Genomic DNA, 27,535 nt, shown 5'->3' with positions numbered 1-27,535 from the left:
TTTCTGTCAAATTTAGAAAGAAAGTTCTAAAAAGAAATTATTTAATTGAATATTTTGAGAAATATAGAATTAAATAATAGAGAAACCATATTCAACCTACATCATACTTTGGTTAGACCACACAGATGGAGTCTGGAGAAGCTGTCAATACAATGTGTGAAGCTGGTAACACCACTGAGCAGTTATAGCCATTAGGAAAGGACGGACAGGATTTATGAATTTTTTTTCAGGCAAAAGATGTTTCATGGAGAGCCTTAAATTTAAGAAAGGATTTGATCGGTTGGACATAGAAAATATCTTTCCACTTGTGGGTAAGACTGGACTCTCAAGGAAATTACAAGACACTGATAAATCCAATCAGCAATTCCAAAGAAATCTCTAACCTGAGTACAGTTGGCTGTTACACCCATGTGGTCAAGCAATATTATTGATGTATTTACAAAGAAGTGAGAAAAACACATAGGAAAATGTAGCTGACAGATGGAAAGTGCCAAGATAAAATCCAATACCAGGGTCCTGTGCTTAAACAAAGGAGACTACAACAGAATGAGGAAGGAGTTGGCTAAAGTAGACTGGAAGCAAAGACTTTATGGTCAGACAGTTAATGAATAGCGGAGGATTTCCAAAGCAATTTTTCAAAGTGCTCAGCAAAAGTATATACCAGTGAAAAAGAAGAACTGTAAGAAAAGGGGTAATCTGCCATAGGTGTCTCGGGAAATAAGGGAGGGTATGAAATCAAAAAGAGAAGGCATACAAAGTGGCAAAGACTAGAGGGAAACCAGAAGATTGAGAAAATTTTAAAGGTCAACCAAAAGCCACAAAAAAAAACTGTAAACTAAGATAGATTATGAGAGTAAACTAGTTCAGAATATAGAGACAGATAGCAAACGTTGCTATAAATATATAAAATAAAAAGTGGCTAAGGTAAACATTGGTCCTTTAGAGGAATGAGAAGGGGCATTTAGTAATGGGATATGATGAAATGGCCCAAGCATTGAATAGGTGTTTTGTGTCAGTCTTCACAGTGGAGGACACTAATAACATGCCAATAATTGACAAGGGAGACAAAGGTAGATGAGGATCTGGAAATAATCAATATCATGAAAGAGGTAGTGTTGGGCAAGTTGGGAACCATGTATACTATATCAACATCTGTGGGTAACACTAAGATGACTGATAGAGCAAAGTGTGCAGAGGACTGTGAAACTGTGCAGAAGAACACAGATACATTGAGTGAGTTGGCAAAGGTCTGGCAGATGGAATGCAATGTTAATAAATGTGCAGTCATCCATTTTGGTTGGAAGAACAGTAAACAGGATTATTATTTGAATGGTAAAAAGTTGCAGCATGCTGCTGTACAGAGGGACCTGGGTGTCCTTGTGCATGAATCACACAAGGTTGGTCTACAGGTACAACAGGTCATTAGGAAGGCCAATGGAATTTTGCCTTTCATTGCTAAAGGGATTGAGTTTAAAAGCAGGGAGGTTAAGTTACAGCTGTTCAGGGTGTTGGTGAGGCAAAAGTGAGGACTGCAGATGCTGGAAACCAGAGTTTAGATCAGAGTGGTGCTGGAAAAGCACAGCAGGTCAGGCAGCATCCAAGGAGCAGGAAAATCAACGTTTCGGGCAAAAGCCCTTCATCAGGTATAGAGGCAGGGAGCACAGATCATTTTTATCCAAGTCTTGCCCCATTTATCTTTCCACCCTGGAGGCTTCCTGCCTCTATTCCTGATGAAGGGCTTTTGCCCGAAACGTCGATTGTCCTGCTCCCTGGATGCTGTGTGACCTGCTGTGCTTTTCCAGCACCACTCTGATCTAACAAAGGGTCTGGTGAGGCCACACCTGGAGTACTGTGTACAGTTTTGGTCTCCTTACTTGAGAAAGGATGTACTGAGGGGGTGCAGGGGAGTTCACGAGGTTGATTCCGGAGTGAGGGGGTTGGCTTATGAGGAGAGATTGAAAAACTGAAACTATACTCATTGCAATTTAGAAGAATCAGGGCAGATCTTACAAAAGGATAAAGCATTATGAAGGGAGTTGAGAAGATAGAAGCAAAGAAGTTGTTTTCACTGTCCCGTGAAACTAGAACAAGAGGGTATAGCCTCAAGATTAGGGGGAGCAGATTTAGGACTGAATTCAGAAGGAACTTCTTCACCCAGAGGGTTGGGAATCTGTGGAATTCCCTCCCCAGTGAAATATTGAGGCTTCCTCACTGAATATTTTTAAAGCTAAGATAGATCATTTTTTTGAACAGTGAAGGAGTTGAGGGTTATACTGAGAGGGTGGGTATGTGGAATTGAGGCCATGATCTTGGAGTGGGCTTGAAGGACCAGACGACCTACTCCTGCTCCTAGTTGTGATGTTCTTACGAGAAGGAAATCGATGGTGAGGCTGACAGGGTCAGATGAAGAGCAGGGTTGAGGAACAGAAACACTGGCACAGAGCAGTTGGGCTGAATGGTTTTTTTTTCTGCTGGAACTGCAATGTCATTTTTGTTTTTATGAACAAAAGTGTGATTGAGGTAAATGCCAGTTATTAAGCTAAAATTCTACTTTGTTGATTAATCATTACTGCTCAGCAAATGGGCTGCAATTCAATGTAAACTGCAGTGGGATAGTCTTTGTTACTGTCCAGCTGCACTCTGTCTTTATCAAATATTGATTTCTCTGTTATTTGGAAAATTCTGTTTCTGATAATTAATAGTTTGTTCAAATAAGGGTATAAATAATGAGCTGCTGAGGCCACTCAGCCAACTCTGTGGTGAAGATGGAGTTTTTGGTTCTGCTGGTGTTTCTCGGAGGCTGCTTGGCACAATATGACCCACACATGGTGCCTGGGCGGACGTCCATTGTCCATTTGTTTGAGTGGCGCTGGACGGATATTGCAGATGAGTGTGAGCGTTACTTGGCCCCCAATGGCTTTGGGGGTGTTCAGGTATCCAGAGGAATCCATTCGCCCTTCTCGGGGTAAATTGTAATGGCCACAGAAATGGAGGCCTTTTTTCTTTAAACAGAGCAGGTCAAATTGGGGATTATCCGGGTGATCCCAGAGATGAGGGACTTGAGTAATGCAGGGAGATTAAAAAACTGGGATTGTTCTCCTTTGAATAGAGAAGGTCAAGTGGAGATTTAATCAAGCTGTGCGAAATCTAAGTAATCTTTACAGAGTAGACAGGGATTGAAGGGGTGGCACGGTGGCTCAGTGGTTAGCACTGCTGCCTCACAGCACCAGGGACCTGGGTTCAATTCCACCCTTGGGAGAATGTGAGTGGAATTTGCATATTTTCCGGGTGCTCCGGTTTCCTACCACAGTCCAAAGACCTGCAGGTCAGGGTGAATTGGTCATGGGAAATTGCCCATAGTGTCCAGGGATATGGGTTAGCCATGGGAAATGCAGGGTTACAGGGATGTAGTGAGTCTAGCTGGAATGCTCTAGCTGGAATGGTCGGTGTGGACTTGATGGGCTGAATGGCCCACTTCCACCCTAGGGATTCCATGGTCCTACGAACTGGCCCTCACTTACAGGAGAGTCAGTCAGCTAAGATTGCAGGTTGAATGGAAATGCAACTCAGGTAGGGAAGGAGAGAAAGCATTAGCAAATCAAACATTACCCCATTTCTTTAGAGCAATTTTACTGGGTAAACAAATTGGGGCAGTTATCTATCATTCACGTGAAACCTCCTGAGTCAGTGAGTGTTGATTCCAGTAAAAGGAAGCTAAGCTGCTGAGTGACTCCTCACAGTGTTAGGGAAGGGAAGGATTTCAAGCACACGGTCAGTGTGGGAGAGTCTTGACCTGATGGGGATAGAATTCGAGTGACTATACTGAGGAACTGGGAATTCCCAAAGTGGGAATTCACTGGAAAGGAGTTGTTTTAAATAAGGTTTATGCAACATGTAAAGTGTGCCGAGTGGGTAGTTTGGTCACAGGCAGGAAGGAGATGCCTTTTTTATTTTAATATTTTTAGAACCTCCAGCATTTGGTTTCCAATGTTACACAGCAAATCAGGAGCTGAAATGATTAGAAACTATAAGCTTTAATGGTATTGTGAATATTGTATTGTTTCAACAGAATTATAAAGTTTACCAGCAGTGCTGAAGCTAAATGGAAGGTGCAGGTTATATTAATTATACATGAATAATTAACCAGCTCTGAAGAGGATGTAAGGTTCTCTTGTGAAGACCCAGCAATGTTCTCTCTTGCCTCTTTTAGGGACGTGGGATTGATCCCATCAGGTCCTGGGCACTTACCTACCTTAGTGTTTTTCAATATCCCCAACACCCCTCCTTTAACTCAATGTACCCACCCTAATCTTGCCATTACCCACATCCTTCTCCTTGGTGACTAACAGTGTGAAGTACACATTAAGGACATCACCCACGTCCTCTGGCTCCACGCATAAATTCTCTGCATTGTCTTTGAGTGGACATACCCTTTGCCTGGTTACCCACTTGCTCCTAGTATATATATAAAATGCCTTGGCATTCTTCTTAATCCTACTTGCCAAGGACATTTCATGCCAATAAACCATCCTGGATGCACCTAACAAATTCTGCCCATCAAAGCCCCTGGCATTAAGTGAGTCCCAGTCAATATTGGGAAAGTTAAAATCACCCACTACAACAACCTATTATTTTTGCATGTTTCCATGATCTACCTACATATCTATTTCTCCATCTCCCACTGACTATTGGGAGCCTATAGTATAACCCCATTGTAGTGATTGAACCTTTCTTATTCCTGAGCTCTACCCATAAGGCCTCACTCGATGAGCCCTACAAGATGTTCTGTCATTGTGGAGTTGAGATATTCTCTTTAATCAATAATGCCACTCCCCTTCCCCATCCGTCTCTGTCTCACTTGAAACATCGAAACCCTAGAACATGGGGCTGCCAGTCCTTCCCTTCTCTTGAGTGTTTTTCTGTAACGGGCTACAACATCCATGTAACTAGATTAGATTCCCTACAGTGTGGAAACAGGCCCTTTGGCCCATCAAGTCCACACTGACCCTCTGAAGAGCAGCCCACCCAGATCTAACACCCTCTTACTAATGCACTTAACAACATAGACAATTTAGCCTGACCAATCCACCTGACCTACACATCTTTGAATTGTGGGAGGAAACCCACACAGACACAGGGAGAATGTGCAAACTCCACACAGACAGCTGCCCGAGGCTGGGATCGAACCTGGGAGGCCAATGAGAATGTGGTATTTACATTGAAACAAGTCAGCCAGGATTGTTTTGAAAGGTGGAGCAGGTTTGAGGGCCTGAATGCTCCGAATTCCCGTATTTGTATGTTTGTAAATGGGACAGGAATTTTCCTCCTGACTCAGTCAGTGAGGGACAGTTTTCCAATGTCTGACGACCTTCCTGTCTCAGGAACACGGTGAGCTAATGGTGAAAGCACCAACTGTTCCTTTCACAAAGCAGCTGGCACAGAGACTAAAGGTGAACGGAGCTTTTCATACAAAACAAATCATTCCCAGGACATGGCTATTGCTGCTATTTATTGCTTATCCCTAAGAGTCAGCCATGTGGCTGAGGGCTGGGAGTCACATGTAGGCCAGACCAGGTAAGGATGGCAGATTTCCTTCCGTAAGGACATTAGTGACCCAGACAGGCTTTACAATAATCGCCTGTGATTATACAGTTATTGTTAGGCTGCCTTTAAATTCCAGCTCTTAGTGAATTAACATTTCACTGGCTGCCCTGGTGGGACTCAGATTCATATCCCCAGAGCATTAAACCGGGTGACTGGATTGGTAACCCAGTGACATTATCACGAGCTCCTCTTACAATGTCACCACAGTTAAATATGCAATTTACAAAGGTACGTATCTTAACATTGCTGAGACCTTTCATAGTATAATGTATATTTTGCCTCAAGGTGATGCTATCTGATGGGTCAGTAGCAACGTAGTCACAGGGGGTGTGGGTGTGCTGGTTACCCCTGGATCTGGGACAGTCTGTAACATTAGAGAGTGTTCAAGGAGATATTCAAAGTGTGAAACAAGGATATGTGACAAAAGTTATTCAATGGGAGTTGAGTCATTTATTGCAATGAAGCTCATTAGAAAAGCCATTCGTGTGAGAATGGGGAGTTGCTGCTGTGGTGGTCATGCTATTGGTCTAGGAAGAGAGAAACAAGCCCACTCCATGGTCAGGCAATGTGCTTTTCACTGAGCTACAGCTAAAGGCATGACAGCGGTTCTGTAGGAAGCTCAGCAAGGATTCGAGAGCATTGGGTGTCACTGTGTTGATAGAAATCTATTTTACAGAAATAGGGAGGGGTGTAGAGGCTGGAGGAGGTGACAGAGATAGGGAGGGATGGAGGGGCTGGAGGGGGTTAGAGAGATAGGGAGGGATGGAGGGTCTGGAGGAGGTGACAGAGATAGGGAGGGGTTGTAGGGGCTGGAGGGTGTTAGAGAGATAGGGAGGGATGGAGGGTCTGGAGGAGGTTAGAGAGATAGGGAGGGATGGAGGGTCTGGAGGAGGTTACAGAGATAGGGAGGGGGTGTAGGAGGTTACAGGGATAGGGACAGGTTGTGATTTATGGAGTTGACAGAGATGAAGTTGAGGCCGTGGAGGAACTTGGAAGTTTTCTGGATGAATGTGGTGGAATTTTGTCAATGTTTAATCGGTTGAGGAGGGAAGTTGATGATACCTAAAACCCCAACAGTGACTGGTCTCTGCTGTGTTGCTGTGACAGATTTCACCTCCCAATGAGCACATTGTCCTTGATGATCCCTGGAGACCTTGGTGGGAGCGGTACCAGCCAATCAGTTACAAGATTTGCTCGAGATCAGGCAACGAGAAGGAATTCATAGACATGGTGACAAGGTGCAACAACGTCGGTGTAAGTTGTTCAACGAACCTTTCTTTCTCTAGTCAGTGTAACTCGTCCTGCACCAGCAATGCAAGCCTTTCCTGAAGGCCATTGATTGGGTTTTCCCATGTCTCAGTTTAACAGCAACAAGCAGCAATCTCACAATGTGATTGGTGTCTGTATTGGATTATTTACAACCAATACACAGTCAACTGCACACCGAAGGGTCCTATTGCCTGGGTCTCAGCCAACAACCAGCGTTATACCCAATCTCTGCTGTGAAACAGGCCATTTGGCCCATCTGTTCTGTCCTGGGGATTCTACTCCAAATGAGCCTCTTTCTATCCCTTCATCACCTCACCCTGTCAACAGACCCTTTGATTCCTTTCCCCCTCATGTGTTTGTCCATCTTCCCCCTCAATGTGTCCACAATATTCCCCTACCCACCCCTCCCTGTGACAGTGAGTCCCATTTTCCCCTCCCCCCGCCCCCCAGCCCCCGTGGGAGTGAGTCCCACGCCCCCCCCCCCCCCTCCCTGTGGGAGTGAGTCCCACGTTTCCCCCCCCCCCCCCCGTGGGAGTGAGTCCCACGTTCCCCCCCCCCTCCCTGTGGGAGTGAGTCCCACGTCCCCCCCCTCCCTGTGGGAGTGAGTCCCACGTTTCCCCCCCCCCCCCCGTGGGAGTGAGTCCCACGATCCCCCCCCCTCCCTGTGGGAGTGAGTCCCACGTCCCCCCCCTCCCTGTGGGAGTGAGTGCCCTGTTCCCCCCAGTCGCTGGGTGAAGACATTTCTCCTGAGTTGCTGCAGGGATTTTTATCTGAAGGGCTGTGTCTGATCTGGACAGCCTGCCATTCCCCCCCCACACCCCCTGCTTCACAAGTGAAACCTCTCCCATACATTTGCACCAATCTATCCTTCCATGTTCTTTGTGGCTTCTGTCAGCTCCCCGCCCCCCCCGTGTTGAGCCACCCTGCTGAGTGTTTCTGTCAACCTGGCCCTGTGTTCCTGTGACGGATGGAGAATGCACTGTACACAGTGTCCCATGTGTGATCTAACCAAGATCTCATTAGAGTTAACAGGATTTCACCATTTTTCACATTCATGTCTCTGCAATCAAACCCTGGCCATTGTCTAATTTCCATCATGGCCTGTATTGACCGGTGTTTCTCCAGTTAGTCTGACTGTCCCTCCCAGGACACATCGCCCCTGCAGTGTGTTGATGTTTGTATGTCCTGGAGAACATGTAACCAACCATTTTTAATGTTCGGAGTAATTATGGTTATTATGTGCACAGATCATTGAAGGTAGTGGGGAGCAGTAAACAAATCACACAGTGTTCTCGGTTTCTTGGGTAGGGGGTGAAGGGTACAGGTGCAAGGAGCCGCTAGTGAATTTGCAAAAGACATTTGTTACACCTCAGCTGGAGTCAATACTGAGGGAGTGCCACACTGTCGGAGGGTCAGTGCTGAGGGAGTGCCACACTGTCGGAGGGTCAGTGCTGAGGGAGTGGGCACTGTCAGAGGGTCAGTGCTGAGGGAGTGCCACACTATCAGAGGGTCAGTGCTGAGGGAGTGCCGCACTGTCAGAGGGTAAGTGCTGAGGGAGTGCCACACTGTCGGAGGGTCAGTGCTGAGGGAGTGGACATTGTCAGAGGGTCAGTGTTGAGGGAGTGCCGCACTGTCAGAGGGTCAGTGCTGAGGGAGTGTCACACTGTCAGAGGGTCAGTGCTGAGGGAGTGCCGCACTGTCAGAGGGTCAGTACTGAGGGAGTGCCGCACTGTCAGAGGGTCAGTGCTGAGGGAGTGCCGCACTGTCAGAGGGTCAGTGCTGAGGGAGTACTGCACTGTCAGAGGGTCAGTGCTGAGGGAGTGCCACACTGTCAGAGGGTCAGTGCTGAGGGAGTGCCGCACTGTCAGAGGGTCAGTGCTGAGGGAGTGCCACACTGTCAGAGGGTCAGTGCTGAGGGAGTGCCGCACTGTCGGTACTAAGGGGATTATGGTTTTGAGGGTGTGGGAAGGGTGTGTTCTGACTTGTGTGCATGTTGGGTATTTATCAGGTTGCTGCCCCATGAGGAGCCTGGGTGAACCAGCTGAAACTGGGTAACAACAACACGGAGTCTCCTGGAGTCAGCTAGAGCTGACCAGAGGGAGAAAGACCATCAGACCATCAGGTCTATGGGCAGAGTAGGCCACTCAGCCCATCGAGCCTGCTCTGCCATTCAGTGAGATCATGGCTGACCTGATAATCCTCAACTCCACTTTCCTGCCTTTTCCCCATAACCCTGATTCTCTTCCTGATTAAACATCTCTCTCTCTCTCTCTGCCTTGAATATGGTTAATGTCCCAGCCTTGACAGCCCTCTGCTGTAAAGTACTCCATGGATTCACTGCCCTCTCTGAGGGAAGACATTATTCCTCATTTCTGTGTTAATTGGGTGACCCCCTCATCGTGAGGTGAAATGCCCTTGTCCTAGAGTCTCCCACAGGAGAAACGCCCTCTCCACACTGACCCTGTCAAGTCCCCTGAAGAATCGTCTTCATTTCAATAAGTTTGCCTCTCATTCTTCTGAACTCCAATGAGTGCAGGCCCAACTGACTCAACCCCTCCCCATCAGACAGCTCCCTCCCAGACCAGCTTCAGTGTCAGCTGACTGGACAGCCTGCAATGTCAGCACATGGATCCTCAGATCAGGAGACCGGAACTGGTCACATCTTCAAGAGAAGGAGCTATCACCTGGCCTTGGATAGTTGGAGAAGGGGCTCCTACCTGCCCACTCCGTTCCCTTGGAAACAAAGGCTGATATTCCATTTGCGTTCTCTATGACCAGCGAAGCTTGGATTCACAGATGAGGATTCCCAAATCCCGCTGTTCCGCAGCTTTCTGCAGTTTCTCTCCATTTAAATAATATTCAACTTCTCTATTCTTCCTGTCAAAGGTAATAGCTCCACATTTTCCCACATTATACTCGGTCTTCTCTCTATCTCCCTCTGCAGACTCCTTGTGTTAGTCTTCACCCAGTTGCTGAGGCAAAAGTGAGGACTGCAGATGCTGGAGATCGGAGTCTAGATCAGAGTGATGCTGGAAAAGCACAGCAGGTCAGGCAGCATCCGAGGAGCAGGAAAATCGACGTTTCGGGCAGGAACCTGAGAATTCCTGATGAAGGGCTTTTGCCTGAAACGTCGATTTTCCTGCTCCTCAGATGCTGCCTGAACTGCTGTGCTTTTCCAGCACCACTCTGACCTAGACTCACCAGTTGCCTTCCCAACCATTCGGGGGTCCATCCAGAGACATGGCTCACCCTCTTCCTGTTGACACTGAGAGATGGCTGAGCACAAACTGACTCCGTTTCTTTCATTCCAACACTCAGTACACGTCAAAGTGAGAAGTGAGCTGACTGTGAGGGATGTGTCCACAAACTGAGCTGACCATCGGTCCTGCAGAATTCCATCACCTCTTTCTCTTCAATAAATCCTTTTAGGTTCGAATCTATGCAGATGCTGTGATTAACCACATGTGTGGAGCAGGAGGTGGCTCTGGCACACATTCTTCCTGTAAGTCATACTTTGATGCAGGAGCAGAAAGTTTTCCCGCAGTTCCTTACTCGTCCTTGGATTTTAATGATGGCAAGTGTAAATCTGCAAGTGGCAACATTGAAAACTACAATGACATTGACCAGGTAAGGGGCGACTCCACAATAACTGCATCCCTCACCATGATACACTAATAGATGTCAGCCCAGGCCAGCAGACTCCCCTGGGAGAAAGTGAGGACTGCAGATGCTGGAGATCAGAGCTGAAAATGTGTTGCTGGAAAAGCGCAGCAGGTCAGGCAGCATCCAAGGAGCAGGAGAATCGACGTTTCGGGCATAAGCCCTTCTTCAGGAATGAGGAAAGTGTGTCCAGCAGGCTAAGATAAAAGGTAGGGAGGAGGGACTTGGGGGAGGGGCGATGGAAATGCGATAGGTGGAGGGAGGTTAAGGTGAGGGTGATAGGCCGGAGTGGGGGTGGGGGCGGAGAGGTCAGGAAGAAGATTACAGGTTAGGAAGGTGGTGCTGAGTTCGAGGGATTTGACTGAGACAAGGTGGGGGGAGGGGAAATGAGGAAACTGGAGAAATCTGAGTTCATCTCTTGTGGTTGGAGGGTTCCCAGGCGGAAGATGAGGCGCTCTTCCTCCAACTGTCATGTGGCTATGGTCTGACGATGGAGGAGTCCAAGGACCTGCATGTCCTTGGTGGAGTGGGAGGGGGAGTTGAGGTGTTGAGCCACGGGGCGGTTGGGTTGGTTGGTCCGGGTGTCCCAAAGGTGTTCTCTGAAACGTTCCGCAAGTAGGCGGCCTGTCTCCCCAATATAGAGGAGGCCACATCGGGTGCAGAGGATGCAGTAAATGATGTGTGTGGAGGTGCAGGTGAATTTGTGGCGGATATGGAAGGATAGCCCAATCGCCTCCAATCGCCACCAGGACAGAACCCCACTGGTCCTCACCTACCACCCCACCAACCTCCATGTACATCGTATCATCCGTCGCCATTTCCGCCACCTCCAAACGGACCCCACCACCAGGTGATAGAATAATACTGGGCATTCAGTGGAAAACATCAGTCACATTCGGGCTCTGACACAACCTGAACTTGAAATTTCCACCAGCATTAAACCCCTCCCTATCTCTGTAACCCCCTCCAGCCCCTACACCCCCTCCCTATCTCTGTCCCTCCTCCAGCCCCTACACCCCCTCCCTATCTCTGTAACCCCCTCCAGCCCCTACACCCCTCCCTATCTCTGTCCCTCCTCCAGCCCCTACACCCCCTCCCTATCTCTGTCACCTCCTCCAGCCCCTACACCCCCTCCCTATCTCTGTAACCCCCTCCAGCCCCTACATCCCCTCCCTATCTCTGTAACCCCCTCCAGCCCCTACAGCCCCTCCCTCTCTCTGTAACCCCCTCCAGCCCCTACATCCCCTCCCTCTCTCTGTAACCCCCTCCAGCCCCTACACCCCCTCCCTATCTCTGTAACCCCCCCCAGCCCCTACACCCCCTCCCTATCTCTGTAACCCCCTCCAGCCCCTACATCCCCTCCCTATCTCTGTCACCTCTTGCACTCTACACCCCTCTCTATCACTGTAACCTCCCCCAGCCCCTACACCTCCTCCCTATCTCTGTTACCTCCTCCAGCCTCCATACCCCCTCCCTATCTCTGTAACCCACTACACCCCCTCCCTATCTCTGTTACCTCCTCCAGCCTCTGTACCCCGTCCCTATCTCTGTACCCCCCTCCAGTCCCTACATCCCCTCCCTATCTCTGTCACCTCTTGCAGCCTCTACACCCCTCTCTATCTCTGTAACCTCCCCCAGCCCCTACTCCCCCTCCCTATCTCTGTTACCTCCTCCAGCCCCTATACCTCCTCCCTACCTCTGTTACCTCCTCCAGCCCCCATACCCCCTCCCTATCTCTGTAACCCACTACACCCCTTCCCTATCTCTGTTACCTCCTCCAGCCTCTGTACCCCGTCCCTATCTCTGTAACCCCCTCCAGTCCCTACACCCCTCCCTATCTCTGTAAACCCCGACACACCCTCCCTATCTCTGTAACCCCCTCCAGTCCCTACAGCCCCTCCCTCTCTCTGTAACCCCCTCCAGCCCCTACATCCCCTCCCTCTCTCTGTAACCCCCTCCAGCCCCTACACCCCCTCCCTATCTCTGTAACCCCCCCCAGCCCCTACACCCCCTCCCTATCTCTGTAACCCCCTCCAGCCCCTACATCCCCTCCCTATCTCTGTCACCTCTTGCACTCTACACCCCTCTCTATCACTGTAACCTCCCCCAGCCCCTACACCTCCTCCCTATCTCTGTTACCTCCTCCAGCCTCCATACCCCCTCCCTATCTCTGTAACCCACTACACCCCCTCCCTATCTCTGTTACCTCCTCCAGCCTCTGTACCCCGTCCCTATCTCTGTACCCCCCTCCAGTCCCTACATCCCCTCCCTATCTCTGTCACCTCTTGCAGCCTCTACACCCCTCTCTATCTCTGTAACCTCCCCCAGCCCCTACTCCCCCTCCCTATCTCTGTTACCTCCTCCAGCCCCTATACCTCCTCCCTACCTCTGTTACCTCCTCCAGCCCCCATACCCCCTCCCTATCTCTGTAACCCACTACACCCCTTCCCTATCTCTGTTACCTCCTCCAGCCTCTGTACCCCGTCCCTATCTCTGTAACCCCCTCCAGTCCCTACACCCCTCCCTATCTCTGTAAACCCCGACACACCCTCCCTATCTCTGTAACCCCCTCCAGTCCCTACATCCCCTCCCTATCTCTGTCACCTCCTCCAGCCCCTACACTCCTCCCTATCTCTGTAGCACCCCCCAGCCCCTACACCCCTCCGTATCTCTGTGACCCCCTCCATCCCCTATACCCTTCCCTATCTCTGTAACCCCCTCCAGCCCCTACACCCCTTCCCTATCTCTGTAGCACCCTCCAGCACCTATACCCCTCCATATCTCTGTTACCTCCTCAAGCCCCGATATCCCCTCCCTATCTCTGTAACCCCCTCCAGTCCCTACACCCCTCCCTATCTCTGTAACTCCCTCCAGCCCCTACACCCCCTCCCTATCTCTGTAACCCCCTCCAGCCCCTACACCCCTTCCCTATCTCTGTAGCACCCTCCAGCACCTATACCCCTCCATATCTCTGTTACCTCCTCAAGCCCCGATATCCCCTCCCTATCTCTGTAACCCCCTCCAGTCCCTACACCCCTCCCTATCTCTGTAACTCCCTCCAGCCCCTACACCCCCTCCCTATCTCTGTAACCCACTCCAGCCCCTACACCCTCTCCCTATCTCTGTGACCCCCTCCAGCCCCTACCGCCCTCCCTATCTCTGTAATCCCCTCCAGCCCCGATATCCCCTCCCTCTCTCTGTCACCTCCTCCAGCCCCTACACCCCCTCCCTATCTCTGTAACCCACTCCAGCCCCTACACCCTCTCCCTATCTCTGTAACCCCCTCCAGCCCCTACACCCCCTCCCTATCTCTGTAACCCACTCCAGCCCCCACACCCCCTCCCTATCTCTGTAACCCCCTCCAGCCCCTACACCCCCTCCCTATCTCTGTAACCCCCTCCAGCCCCTACACCCCCTCCCTATCTCTGTAACGTCCTCCAGCCCCTACACCCCCTCCCTATCTCTGTAACCCCCTCCAACCCCTACACCCCCTCCCTATCTCTATAACTCACTCCAACCCCTACATCCCTCCCTATCTCTGTAACCCCCTCCAGCCCCTACCGCCCTCCCTATCTCTGTAATCCCCTCCAGCCCCTACACCCCTCCCTATCTCTGTAACCCCCTCCAGCCCCTACACCCCCTCCCTATCTCTGTAACCCCCTCCAGCCCCTACACCCCCTCCCTATCTCTGTAACCCCCTCCAGCCCCTACACCCCCTCCCTATCTCTGTAACCCCCTCCAGCTCCTACACCCCCTCCTTATCTCTGTAAGCCCTCCCGCCCCTACACCCCCTCCCTATCTCCGTAACCCCCTCCAGCCCCTACTCCCCCTCCCTATCTCTGTAACCCCCTCCAGCCCCTACACCTCATCCCTATCTCTGTAACCCCCTCCAACCCCTATACCCCTCCCTATCTCTGTAACCCCCTCCAGCCCCTACCGCCCTCCCTATCTCTGTAATCCCCTCCAGCCCCTACACCCCTCCCTATCTCTGTAATCCCCTCCAGCCCCTACACCCCCTCCCTATCTCTATAACCCCCTCCAGTCCCTATACCCCTCCCTATCTCTATAACTTCCTCCAACCCCTACACCCCTCCCTATCTCTGTAATCCCCTCCAGCCCCTACACTCCTCCCTATCTCTGTAACCCCCTCCAGCCCCTACACCCCCTCCCTATCTCTGTAACCCCCTCCAGCCCCTACACCCCCTCCCTATCTCTGTAATCCCCTCCAGCCCCTACACTCCTCCCTATCTCTGTAACCCCCTCCAGCCCCTACACCCCCTCCCTATCTCTGTAACCCCCTCCAGCCCCTACACCCCCTCCCTATCTCTGTAACCCCCTCCAGCCCCTACACCCCCTCCCTATCTCTGTAATCCCCTCCAGCCCCTACACTCCTCCCTATCTCTGTAACCCCCTCCAGCCCCTACACCCCTCCCTATCTCTGTAACCCCCTCCAGCCCCTACACCCCCTCCCTATCTCTGTAACTCCCTCCAGCCCCTACACCCCCTCCCTATCTCTGTAACTCCCTCCAGCCCCTACACCCCCTCCCTATCTCTGTAACCCCCTCCAGCCCCTACACCCCCTCCCTATCTCTGTAATCCCCTCCAGCCCCTACACCCCCTCTCTATCTCTGTAACTCCCTCCAGCCTGTTATCCAAAGCCATGTCCTTACCCTAATCCCCACACACCAGGCTTGTCCTCACATGTGCTATTATCAGAAACAACCCAGTGTCCTCTGCTCCTACTCCCACACTCACCCTTCCCCATTCCTTTGACTGTGTAGCTGTTGTCCTGTCTCTTGGGACTCCATCCCCACCCCCACTCCCCAGATCCAGCATATTTTCCAATCATTTCCCAACTACAGTCAGTTCTGAAGGTCCCTGAACTCGAAATGTTAACTCTGCTCTCTGCCAGACCTGCTGAGTTTCTCCAGCAATTGCTGGTGCTTTTTTTTCTGATGTCCAGGATCAGCAGTTCTTCAATATTTTTGTCCCCCATCCTGATTGGTAGGTCCATGTCTGGTAACGTTTCTGTGAAATCTTTGCAAGGAACTCATGGCCTTTGGGGAAATGCAGCTTGTTTTCTTTGGGATAACGTTGAGAATTGAAGTGAGGATGTTCTGCCCCAGGTACGGGACTGCAGGCTGGTGAGTCTCCTGGACCTGGCCTTGCAGAAGGACTATGTGAGAGGCAAGATTGCAGAGTACCTGAACCACCTGATTGAGCTGGGCGTGGCCGGATTCCGTGTGGACGCTGCGAAGCACATGTGGCCTGGAGACATGGGGGCAATCTTCCAGAAGCTCAACACCCTCAACACTCGCTGGTTCAGCAGCGGCTCCAAACCATTCATCTACCAGGAGGTGGGTCCCTCGGCCTGCTCCCGCCCCTAACAGCCCCCCCCCCACCCCGACACCCACCACCCACCCCCGCTACCCCAGTCCCCAGATCCACGCTCACCATCTCCCCCTACATTTCCCAGGTGATCGATCTGGGAGGGGAGCCAGTGAAATCCTCGCAGTATTTCGGGTTGGGCCGAGTGACGGAATTCAAGTATGGAGCCAAACTGGGCACGGTGGTCCGCCGTTGGAATGGGGAAAAGATGGCGTACTTAAGGTAGGGGCAGACTTTCACACTGCCTCAGCACTGACCCTCCAACAGTGCGGCACTCCCTCAGTACTGACCCTCTGACAGTGCGGCACTCCCTCAGCACTGACCCACCCACAGTGCCCACTCCCTCAGCACTGACCCTCGGACAGTGCGGCACTCCCTCAGTACTGACCCTCCAACCGTGCGGCACTCCCTCAGTACTGACCCTCTGACAGTGCGGCACTCCCTCAGCACTGACCCACCCACAGTGCCCACTCCCTCAGCACTGACCCTCGGACAGTGCGGCACTCCCTCAGCACTGACCCTCCGACAGTGCAGCACTCCCCCAGCACTGACCCTCTGACAGTGCGGCACTCCCTCTGTATTGACCCTCCGACATTGCGGCACTCCTCCAGTGTTGACCCTCCGACAGTGCCGCACTCCCTCAGCACTGACCCTCTGACAGTGCGGCACTCCCTCAGCACTGACCCTCTGACAGTGCGGCACTCCTCCAGTATTGACCCTCCGACAGTGCAACACTCCCTCAGCACTAACCCTCCGACAGTGTGGCACTTCCTCAGGACTGACCCTCCGACAGTGCGGCACTCCATCAGCACTGACCCTCCAACAGTGCGGCACTCCCTCAGTACTGACCCTCTGACAGTGCAGCACTCCCTCAGCACTGACCCTCGGACAGTGCGGCACTCCATCAGTACTGACACTCCGACAGTGCGGCACTCCCTCAGGCGTGACGCTCCGACAGTGCGGCACTCCCTCAGCACTGACCCTCTGACAGTGCGGCACTCCCTCAGGACTGACCCTCTGACAGTGCGGCACTCCATCAGTACTAACCCTCCGACAGTGTGGCACTCCCTCAGCACTAACCCTCCGACAGTGCAGCCCTCCCTCAGTACTGACCCTCTGACAGTGCGGCACTCCATCAGTACTAACCCTCCGACAGTGTGGCACTCCCTCAGCACTAACCCTCCGACAGTGCGGCACTCCCTCAGTACTGACCCTCCAACCGTGCGGCACTCCCTCAGTACTGACCCTCTGACAGTGCGGCACTCCCTCAGCACTGACCCACCCACAGTGCCCACTCCCTCAGCACTGACCCTCGGACAGTGCGGCACTCCCTCAGCACTGACCCTCCGACAGTGCAGCACTCCCCCAGCACTGACCCTCTGACAGTGCGGCACTCCCTCTGTATTGACCCTCCGACATTGCGGCACTCCTCCAGTGTTGACCCTCCGACAGTGCCGCACTCCCTCAGCACTGACCCTCTGACAGTGCGGCACTCCCTCAGCACTGACCCTCTGACAGTGCGGCACTCCTCCAGTATTGACCCTCCGACAGTGCAACACTCCCTCAGCACTAACCCTCCGACAGTGTGGCACTTCCTCAGGACTGACCCTCCGACAGTGCGGCACTCCATCAGCACTGACCCTCCAACAGTGCGGCACTCCCTCAGTACTGACCCTCTGACAGTGCAGCACTCCCTCAGCACTGACCCTCGGACAGTGCGGCACTCCATCAGTACTGACACTCCGACAGTGCGGCACTCCCTCAGGCGTGACGCTCCGACAGTGCGGCACTCCCTCAGCACTGACCCTCTGACAGTGCGGCACTCCCTCAGGACTGACCCTCTGACAGTGCGGCACTCCATCAGTACTAACCCTCCGACAGTGTGGCACTCCCTCAGCACTAACCCTCCGACAGTGCAGCCCTCCCTCAGTACTGACCCTCTGACAGTGCGGCACTCCCTCAGTACTGACACTCCGACAGTGCAGCACTCCCTCACCACTGACCCTCCGACAGTGCGGCACTCCCTCAGCACTGACCCACCCACAGTGCCCACTCCCTCAGCACTGACCCTCCGACAATGCAGCACTCCCTTAGCACTGACCCTCCGACAGTGCCCACTCCCTCAGCACTGACCCTCTGACAGTGCGGCACTCCCTCTGTATTGACCCTCCGACATTGCGGCACTCCTCCAGTATTGACCCTCCGACAGTGCAGCACTTCCTCAGCACTAACCCTCCAACAGTGCAGCACTCCCTCAGTACTGACCCTCTGACAGTGCGGCACTCCCTCAGCACTGACCCTCTGACAGTGCGGCCCTCCCTCAGCACTGACCCTCTGACAGTGCGGCACTCCCTCAGTATTGACCCTCCGACATTGCGGCACTCCTCCAGTGTTGACCCTCCGACAGTGCAGCACTCCCTCAGCACTGACCCTCTGACAGTGCGGCACTCCCTCAGCACTGACCCTCTGACAGTGCGGCACTCCTCCAGTATTGACCCTCCGACAGTGCAGCACTCCCTCAGCACTAACCCTCCAACAGTGTGGCACTTCCTCAGTACTGACCCTCCGACAGTGCGGCACTCCATCAGCACTGACCCTCCAACAGTGCGGCACTCCCTCAGTACTGACCCTCTGACAGTGCAGCACTCCCTCAGCACTGACCCTCGGACAGTGCGGCACTCCCTCAGTACTGACACTCCGACAGTGCGGCACTCCCTCAGGCGTGACGCTCCGACAGTGCGGCACTCCCTCAGCACTGACCCTCTGACAGTGCGGCACTCCATCAGTACTAACCCTCCGACAGTGTGGCACTTCCTCAGTACTGACCCTCCGACAGTGCGGCACTCCATCAGCACTGACCCTCCAACAGTGCGGCACTCCCTCAGTACTGACCCTCTGACAGTGCGGCACTCCCTCATCACTGACCCTCTGACAGTGCGGCACTCCCTCAGCACTGACCCACCCACAGTGCCCACTCCCTCAGCACTGACCCTCTGACAGTGCGGCACTCCCTCAGCACTGACCCTCCGACAGTGCAGCACTCCCCCAGCACTGACCCTCTGACAATGTGGCACTCCCTTAGCACTGACCCTCCGACAGTGCCCACTCCCTCAGCACTGACCCTCTGACATTGCGGCTCTCCCTCAGCACCGATCCTCTGACATTGCGGCACTCCCTCAGCACTGACCCTCTGACAGTGCGGCACTCCCTCAGCACTGACCCTCCAACAGTGCAGCACTCCCTCAGCACTGACCCCCCGACAGTGTGGCACTCCCTCAGCACTGACCCTCCGACAGTGCAGCACTCCCTCAGTACTGACCCTCCGTCAGTGCACCACTCCCTCAGTACTGACCCTCTGCCAGTGCGGCACTCCCTCAGCACTGACCCTCCGACAATGCAGCACTCCCTTAGCACTGACCCTCCGACAGTGCCCACTCCCTCAGCACTGACCCTCTGACATTGCGGCTCTCCCTCAGCACCGATCCTCTGACATTGCGGCACTCCCTCAGCACTGACCCTCTGACAGTGCAGCACTCCCTCAGCACTGACCCTCCAACAGTACCCACTCCCTCAGCACTGACCCTCTGACATTGCGGCTCTCCCTCAGCACCGATCCTCTGACAGTGCAGCACTCCCTCAGTACTGACCCTCCGAAAGTGCGGCACTCCCTCAGCACTGACCCTCCGACAATGCAGCACTCCCTTAGCACTGACCCTCCGAAAGTGCGGCACTCCCTCAGCACTGACCCTCCGACAGTGCGGCACTCCCTAAGAACTGACCCTCTGACAGTGCGGCACTCCCTCTGTATTGACCCTCTGACAGTGCGGCACTCCCTCAGCACTGACCCTCTGACAGTGCGACCCTCCGTCAGCACTGACCCTCTGACAGTGCGGCACTCCCTCTGTATTGACCCTCCGACATTGCGGCACTTTCCAGTATTGACCCTCCGACAGTGCAGCACTTCCTCAGCACTAACCCTCCAACAGTGCAGTACTCCCTCAGCACTGACCCTCTGAAAGTGCGGCACTCCCTCAGCACTGACCCTCTGAAAGTGCGGCACTCCCTCAGCACTGACCCTCTGACAGTGCGGCACTCCCTCAGGCGTGAGGCTCCGACAGTGCGGCACTCCCTCAGCACTGACCCTCTGACAGTGCGGCACTCCTCCAGTATTGACCCTCCGACAGTGCAACACTCCCTCAGCATTAACCCTCCGACAGTGCGGCACTCCCTCAGCACTGACCCACCCACAATGCGGCACTCCCTCAGCACCGACCCTCTGACAGTGAAGCACTCCCTCAGCACTGACCCTCTTACAGTGAAGCACTCCCTCAGCACTGACCCTCTTACAGTGCGGCACTCCCTCAGCACCGACCCTCTGACAGTGCGGCACTCCCTCAGCACCGACCCTCTGACAGTGCGGCACTCCCTCAGCACTGACCCACCCACAGTGCGGCACTCCCTCAGCACCGACCCTCTGACAGTGCGGCACTCCCTCAGCACTGACCCTCTGACAGTGCGGCTTTTGTAAACATTTCATCCTCTGCCTATTGTGAAGTAAATCTTTTTCTGTTTGATCTGCAGTCGTCAGATCTTACAGCAAATGTTCTGGGAATCATATGAGCGTGGAATTTATGCACATTATTGTTCAATTGTTGCTGTCTGTTAAGTGTAATCCTGTGTTGGACAGTTCTTGCTGAACAATTGTGTCTGTGCTGGGAGCTACCCTCGGAACCAACTTAAAATAATCATTCGGTTAAAACAATGACTGCAGATGCTGGAAACCAGATTGTGGATTAGTGGTGCTGGAAGAGCACAGCAGTTCAGGCAGCATCTGAGGAGCAGGAAAATCGACGTTTCGGGCAAAAGCCCTTCATCAGGAATAAAGGCAGTGAGCCTGAAGCGTGGAGAGATAAACTAGAGGAGGGTGGGGGTGGGGAGAGAGTAGCATAGAGTACAATGGGTGAGTGGGGGAGGAGATGAAGGTGATAGGTCAAGGAGGAGAGGGTGGAGTGGATAGGTGGAAAAGGAGATAGGCAGGTAGGACAAGTCCGGACAAGTCAAGGGGACAGTTACTGAGCTGGAAGTTTAGAACTAGGGTGAGGTGGGGAAAGGGGAAATGAGGAAACTGTTGAAGTCCACATTGATGCCCTGGGGTTGAAGTGTTCCGAGGCGGAAGATGAGGCGTTCTTCCTCCAGGCGTCTGGTGGTGAGGGAGCGGCGGTGAAGGAGGCCCAGGACCTCCAGGTCCTTGGCAGAGTGGGAGGGGGAGTTGAAATGTTGGGCCACAGGGCGGTTTGGTTGATTGGTGCGGGTGTCTCGGAGATGTTCCCTAAAGCGCTCTGCTAGGAGGCGCCCAGTCTCCCCAATGTAGAGGAGACCACATCGGGAGCAACGGATTCAATAAATGATATTGGTGGATGTGCAAGTAAAACTTTGATGGATGTGGAAGGCTCCTTTAGGGCCTTGGATAGAGGTGAGGGAGGAGGTGTGGGCACAGGTTTTACAGTTCCTGCGGTGGCAGGGGAAGGTGTCAGGATGGGAGGGTGGGTTGTAGGGGGGCGTGGACCTGACCAGGTAGTCACGGAGGGAACAGTCTTTGCGGAAGGCAGAAAGGGGTGGGGAGGGAAATATGTCCCTGGTGGTGGGGTCTTTTTGGAGGTGGCGGAAATGTCGGCGGATGATTTAGTTTATGCGAAGGTTTGTAGGGTGGAAGGTGAGCACCAGGGGCGTTCTGTCCTTGTTACGGTTGGAGGGGTGGGGTCTGAGGGCGGAGGTGCGGGATGTGGATGAGATGCGTTGGAGGGCATCTTTAACCACGTGGGAAGGGAAATTGCGGTCTCTAAAGAAGGAGGCCATCTGGTGTGTTCTGTGGTGGAACTGGTCCTCCTGGGAGCAGATCCGGCGGAGGCGGAGAAATTGGGAATACGGGATGGCATTTTTGCAAGAGGTAGGGTGGGAAGAGGTGTAATCCAGGTAGCTGTGGGAGTTGGTGGGTTTGTAAAAAATGTCAGTGTCAAGTCGGTCGTCACTAATGGAGATGGAGAGGTCCAGGAAGGGGAGGGAGGTGTCAGAGATGGTCCAGGTAAATTTAAGGTCAGGGTGGAATGTGTTGGTGAAGTTGATGAATTGCTCAACCTCCTCGCGGGAGCACGAGGTGGCGCCAATGCAGTCATCAATGTAGCGGAGGAAGAGGTGGGGAGTGGTGCCGGTGTAATTACGGAAGATCGACTGCTCTACGTAGCCAACAAAGAGACAGGCATAGCTGGGGCCCATACGTGTGCCCATGGCTACCCCTTTGGTCTGGAGGAAGTGGGAGGATTCAAAGGAGAAATTGCTAAGGGTGAGGACCAGTTCGGCTAAACGAATGAGAGTGTCAGTGGAAGGGTACGGTTGGGGACGTCTGGAGAGGAAAAAATGGAGGGCTTGGAGGCCCTGGTCATGGCGGATGGAGGTGTAGAGGGATTGGATATCCATGGTGAAGATGAGGCGTTGGGGGCCGGGGAAACGGAAGTCTTGGAGGAGGTGGAGGGCGTGGGTGGTGTCTCGAACGTATGTGGGGAGTTCCTGGACTGGGGGGATAGGACAGTGTCGAGGTAGGTAGAGATGAGTTCAGTGGGGCAGGAGCATGCTGAGACAATGGGTCGGCCAGGGTGGTCAGGCTTGTGGATCTTGGGAAGGAGGTAGAACCGGGCAGTGCAGGGTTCCCGGACTATGAGGTTGGAAGCTGTGGGTGGGAGATCTCCTGAGGTGATGAGGTTCTGTATGGTCTGGGAGATGATGGTTTGGTGATGGGGGGTGGGGCCTTCTGTGGTTCCTGTGTACATGGCGTTAATGACAGTTATTGGAATTCTGGGACCCATTCCTCACAACCAAAACCAGATTCAGCGTGGTGAGGTTTTCTCATTCCCTGAGAGTTCAGGATCCTTTCGCTCCCCTTTGCTTTCTCCAATGCAATCCCTCGGCAAGTCATTGTTGCCTTGCAATCTCCTGAACAGCTTCCCTCCTGAGGTACAAGTTTTTGTTATTCCTTGAATTTTGCTTTCTTGTCCTTCACCTGATCAGTGCACGACCTAAACCTTCAACGGGAACGTGGGACTTGAAACTGTATGTGATTGGCTGTGAACACTTTCTATTCTGTGAGGGACACCTTCAAACGTATGAACCTCACTTTCCCATCAGTTGTTGTATTTGGGGCTAACTCTGGTGAACACATTCTTTGCAGGAACTGGGGTGAAGGCTGGGCCTTCATGCCCAATGACCGGGCCTTGGTCTTTGTTGATAACCATGACACCCAGCGAGGACAAGGAGCTGGTGGGGCGTCCATTCTCACCTTCTGGGACTCCAGGTAATCACCCAGTTACTGTGCTGTGCTCCTGCAAACCTCACCACTCACTGTCTTTACCATCGAAATGTCATCACATGGTGCTGTGCAGCAAGAGTCCATTCAGTCTGACAATATGCAGTCTCACCAAGCCCTTCCGAAAGACTTCACGTTGAGTTCCTCTCAGCCTTGTCTTTAAAAATAAACTTCATTTAAACATAGTGGAGAAAATAATAGCTCACTGCTGTCAAATCCACTGAACCTGGTGACCCCTGTCCGAGCCTGTTAATTCCTTTCACTCTTTAGAGTCTGGAGCATTTTCCAGGAATTAGCAGGAATTAACAATGACATTGCAGTTTCAGAAAGGAGCAAGAGTGAAAATGTGGAACAATGGGCCACTTTATTGTTATTCATTCGTTCATAGTGATGTTGGTGTTGCATTTATGACCCATCCCGACCTGTCCTGACTAGGGGCTGCTGCTGCTCCACCTTCCTGAGTCCTTGATGGTTTATATTGTGCAGCTGCACCAACAGTTCTCTTACGGAGTGAGCACCAGGATTTTAACCCAGAAGGTGGGGGTGAGCTGCCTTCTTGAACCACTGCAGTCCATGTACAGCACGGAAACAGACCCTTCGGTCCAACCCGTCCATGCCGACCAGATATCCCAACCCAACCTAGTCCCATCTGCCAGCACTCGGCCCATATCCCTCCAAACCCTTCCTATTCATATACCCATCCAAATGCCTCTTAAATGTTGCAATTGTACCAGCCTCCACCACATCCTCTGGCAGCTCATTCCATACACGTACCATCCTCTGTGTGAAAAACGTTGCCCCTTAGGTCTCTTTTATATCTTTCCCCTCTCACCCTTAACCTATGCCCTTTAGTTCTGGACTCCCCGACCCCAGGGAAAAGATTTTGTCTATTTACTCTATCCATGCCCCTCATAATTTTGTAAACCTCTATAAGGTCACCCCTCAGCCTCCGACGCTCCAGGGAAAACAGCCCCAGCCTGTTCAGCCTCTCCCTGTAGCTCAAATCCTCCAACCCTGGCAACATCCTTATAAATCTTTTCTGAAACCTTTCATTTCCGATAAAATAGTGTCAAACTTCTTGAGTGTTGTTGGAGCTGCCCCCATCCAGGTAAGTGGGGAGTATTCCATCCCACTCCTGACTTGTCCCTTGTAAGTGGGGCACTGGATTTGGGGAGTCAAGAAGTAAGTTACCCACTGCATTAGCCTAACATCAGTCAGAGAGAAAATAATGTAATCTATTCTCTGGAATGTGTGAAAAAGATGGTTGGAACATCATCATAGTATTAAGTAGAAGCAACATGGATTTATGAATGGGAAATTGTATTTGAGAAATCAATGAGAGATTCCTAAGTTTGTAACTAGCAGGGCAGATACAAGGGAACAAGTAAATGTAGTGTATTTGAATTTTCAAAAAGGATATGATAAGGCGTCATGCATGAAGTTATTTCTCAAGATCAGGTCTCGTGTTGTTTGGGTGAATTTTGTTTGAATGAGTTCAGGATTGTCCATGGAGTAACCAAGCAGTTTCCATACTCTCAAGGTGGAAACATGGCACTTGCAACATCACGTGGAGGTTACAAATTTTTCCTTTTCATCATAAAGCTGGATATTGTTTAAAATGTGAGAGTCTGTGAACCTGGCCTCTTACTGGAGAAAATGAAGTTTATTTTTTTCAAATTCAAGACAGTGGTCAATAGGATTTTGGACATGAAGGGGGCCCAGGGATATGGGGTTCATATAGGAAGGGGTTGCATCAGTTTCAGTTAGTCAAGGGTTAAATTTTCAATCATATTGGAAAAGTGTATGGGGACCACAGATGACAGCAAATAGTATAGGAGCTGAAGCATCTATGAGATAGAGCAGGCCTTGGGTGAATGAACAGACGGTGCTTATAAACTTAAGGAAATTTGACATATCCATGAAGACTCTGACTAATTTATATATATGCCCCATAGAAAACATTCTGTCCGGGTGCATCTCGGCTTGGTATGGTAACTGCTCTGCCCAGGACTGTAAGAAACTACAGAGAGTTGTTAACACAGCCCAATCCCTGACACACAGCCCAGTCCCTCACACACAGCCCAGTCCGTCACACACAGCCCAGTCCCTGACACACAGCCCACTCCCTCACACACAGCCCAGTCCCTGACACACAGCCCAGTCCCTCACACACAGCCCAGTCCCTCACACACAGCCCAGTCCCTCACACACAGCCCAGTCCCTCACACACAGCCCAGTCCCTCACACACAGCCCAGTCCCTGACACACAGCCCAGTCCCTGACACACAGCCCACTCCCTCACACACAGCCCAGTCCCTGACACACAGCCCAGTCCCTGACACACAGCCCAGTCCCTCACACACAGCCCAGTCCCTCACACACAGCCCAGTCCCTGACACACAGCCCACTCCCTCACACACAGCCCAGTCCCTCACACACAGCCCAGTCCCTCTCACACAGCCCAGTCCCTGACACACAGCCCAGTCCCTCACACACAGCCCACTCCCTCACACACAGCCCAGTCCCTGACACACAGCCCACTCCCTGACACACAGCCCACTCCCTCACACACAGCCCACTCCCTCACACACAGCCCAGTCCCTCACACACAGCCCAGTCCCTCTCACACAGCCCAGTCCCTGACACACAGCCCACTCCCTCACACACAGCCCAGTCCCTCACACACAGCCCAGTCCCTGACACACAGCCCACTCCCTCACACACAGCCCAGTCCCTGACACACAGCCCACTCCCTCACACACAGCCCAGTCCCTCACACACAGCCCCACTCCCTCACACACAGCCCAGTCCCTCACACACAGCCCAGTCCCTGACACACAGCCCAGTCCCTCACACACAGCCCACTCCCTCACACACAGCCCAGTCCCTCATGCACAGCCCAGTCCCTGACACACAGCCCAGTCCCTCACGCACAGCCCAGTCCCTGACACACAGCCCAGTCCCTCACACACAGCCCACTCCCTCACACACAGCCCAGTCCCTGACACACAGCCCAGTCCCTCACACACAGCCCACTCCCTCACACACAGCCCACTCCCTGACACACAGCCCAGTCCCTCACACACAGCCCAGTCCCTCTCACACAGCCCAGTCCCTCTCACACAGCCCAGTCCCTTTCACACAGCCCAGTCCCTCTCACACAGCCCAGTCCCTGACACACAGCCCAGTCCCTCACACACAGCCCAGTCCCTCACACACAGCCCACTCCCTCATACACAACCCAATCCCTTACACACAGCCCAGTCCCTCACACACAGCCCATTCCCTGACACACAGCCCAGTCCCTGACACACAGCCCAGTCCCTCACACACAGCCCAGTCCCTCACACACAGCCCAGTCCCTCACACACAGCCCAGTCCCTCACACACAGCCCAATCCCTTACACACAGCCCAGTCCCTCACACACAGCCCAGTCCCTCTCACACAGCCCAGTCCCTGACACACAGCCCAGTCCCTCTCACACAGCCCACTCCCTCACACACAGCCCAGTCCCTCTCACACAGCCCACTCCCTCACACACAGCCCAGTCCCTCACACACAGCCCAATCCCTTACACACAGCCCAGTCCCTGACACACAGCCCAGTCCCTCACACACAGCCCAGTCCCTGACACACAGCCCAGTCCCTCTCACACAGCCCAGTCCCTCACACACAGCCCACTCCCTCACACACAGCCCAGTCCCTTACACACAGCCCAGTCCCTCACACACAGCCCACTCCCTCACACACAGCCCACTCCCTCACACACAGCCCACTCCCTGACACACAGCCCACTCCCTCACACACAGCCCAGTCCCTCTCACACAGCCCAGTCCCTCTCACACAGCCCAGTCCCTCTCACAAACAGCCCAGTCCCTCACGCACACAGCCCAGTCCCTCTCACACAGCCCAGTCCCTCACACACAGCCCAGTCCCTTACACACAGCCCAGTCCCTCACACACAGCCCAGTCCCTCACACACAGCCCACTCCCTCACACACAGCCCACTCCCTCACACACAGCCCACTCCCTCTCACACAGCCGAGTCCCTGACACACAGCCCAGTCCCTCACACACAGCCCAGTCCCTCTCACACAGCCCAGTCCCTCTCACACAGCCCAGTCCCTTACACACAGCCCAGTCCCTGACACACAGCCCAGTCCCTCACACACAGCCCAGTCCCTGACACACAGCCCAGTCCCTCTCACACAGCCCAGTCCCTCACACACAGCCCAGTCCCTGACACACAGCCCAGT

At 53.1% G+C, this 27,535-nt stretch overlaps 1 protein-coding gene across 1 annotated transcript in view; it reads left to right on the top strand.

Annotated features, from left to right (window-relative positions):
- Positions 1-2,762: 2,762 nt before the first annotated feature.
- LOC140480163 (pancreatic alpha-amylase-like) overlaps positions 2,763-27,535 on the top strand; it is a 34,131-nt gene continuing 9,358 nt past the window's right edge. Inside the window, exons 1-6 of the mRNA XM_072574901.1 lie at positions 2,763-2,933; positions 6,712-6,858; positions 10,303-10,500; positions 15,660-15,890; positions 16,010-16,143; positions 23,144-23,266. Coding sequence (XP_072431002.1) covers positions 2,766-2,933; positions 6,712-6,858; positions 10,303-10,500; positions 15,660-15,890; positions 16,010-16,143; positions 23,144-23,266 — 1,001 coding nt within the window. The 5' untranslated portion in view covers positions 2,763-2,765. The remainder of the gene's footprint in view (positions 2,934-6,711; positions 6,859-10,302; positions 10,501-15,659; positions 15,891-16,009; positions 16,144-23,143; positions 23,267-27,535) is intronic.

This window comes from Chiloscyllium punctatum, chromosome 7, assembly GCF_047496795.1.
Source record: "Chiloscyllium punctatum isolate Juve2018m chromosome 7, sChiPun1.3, whole genome shotgun sequence".
NCBI classification, from domain to species: Eukaryota; Metazoa; Chordata; class Chondrichthyes; order Orectolobiformes; family Hemiscylliidae; genus Chiloscyllium; species Chiloscyllium punctatum.
Note: the sequence above shows the minus strand (reverse complement) of the source record. Positions and strands in the feature narration are given on the sequence as shown.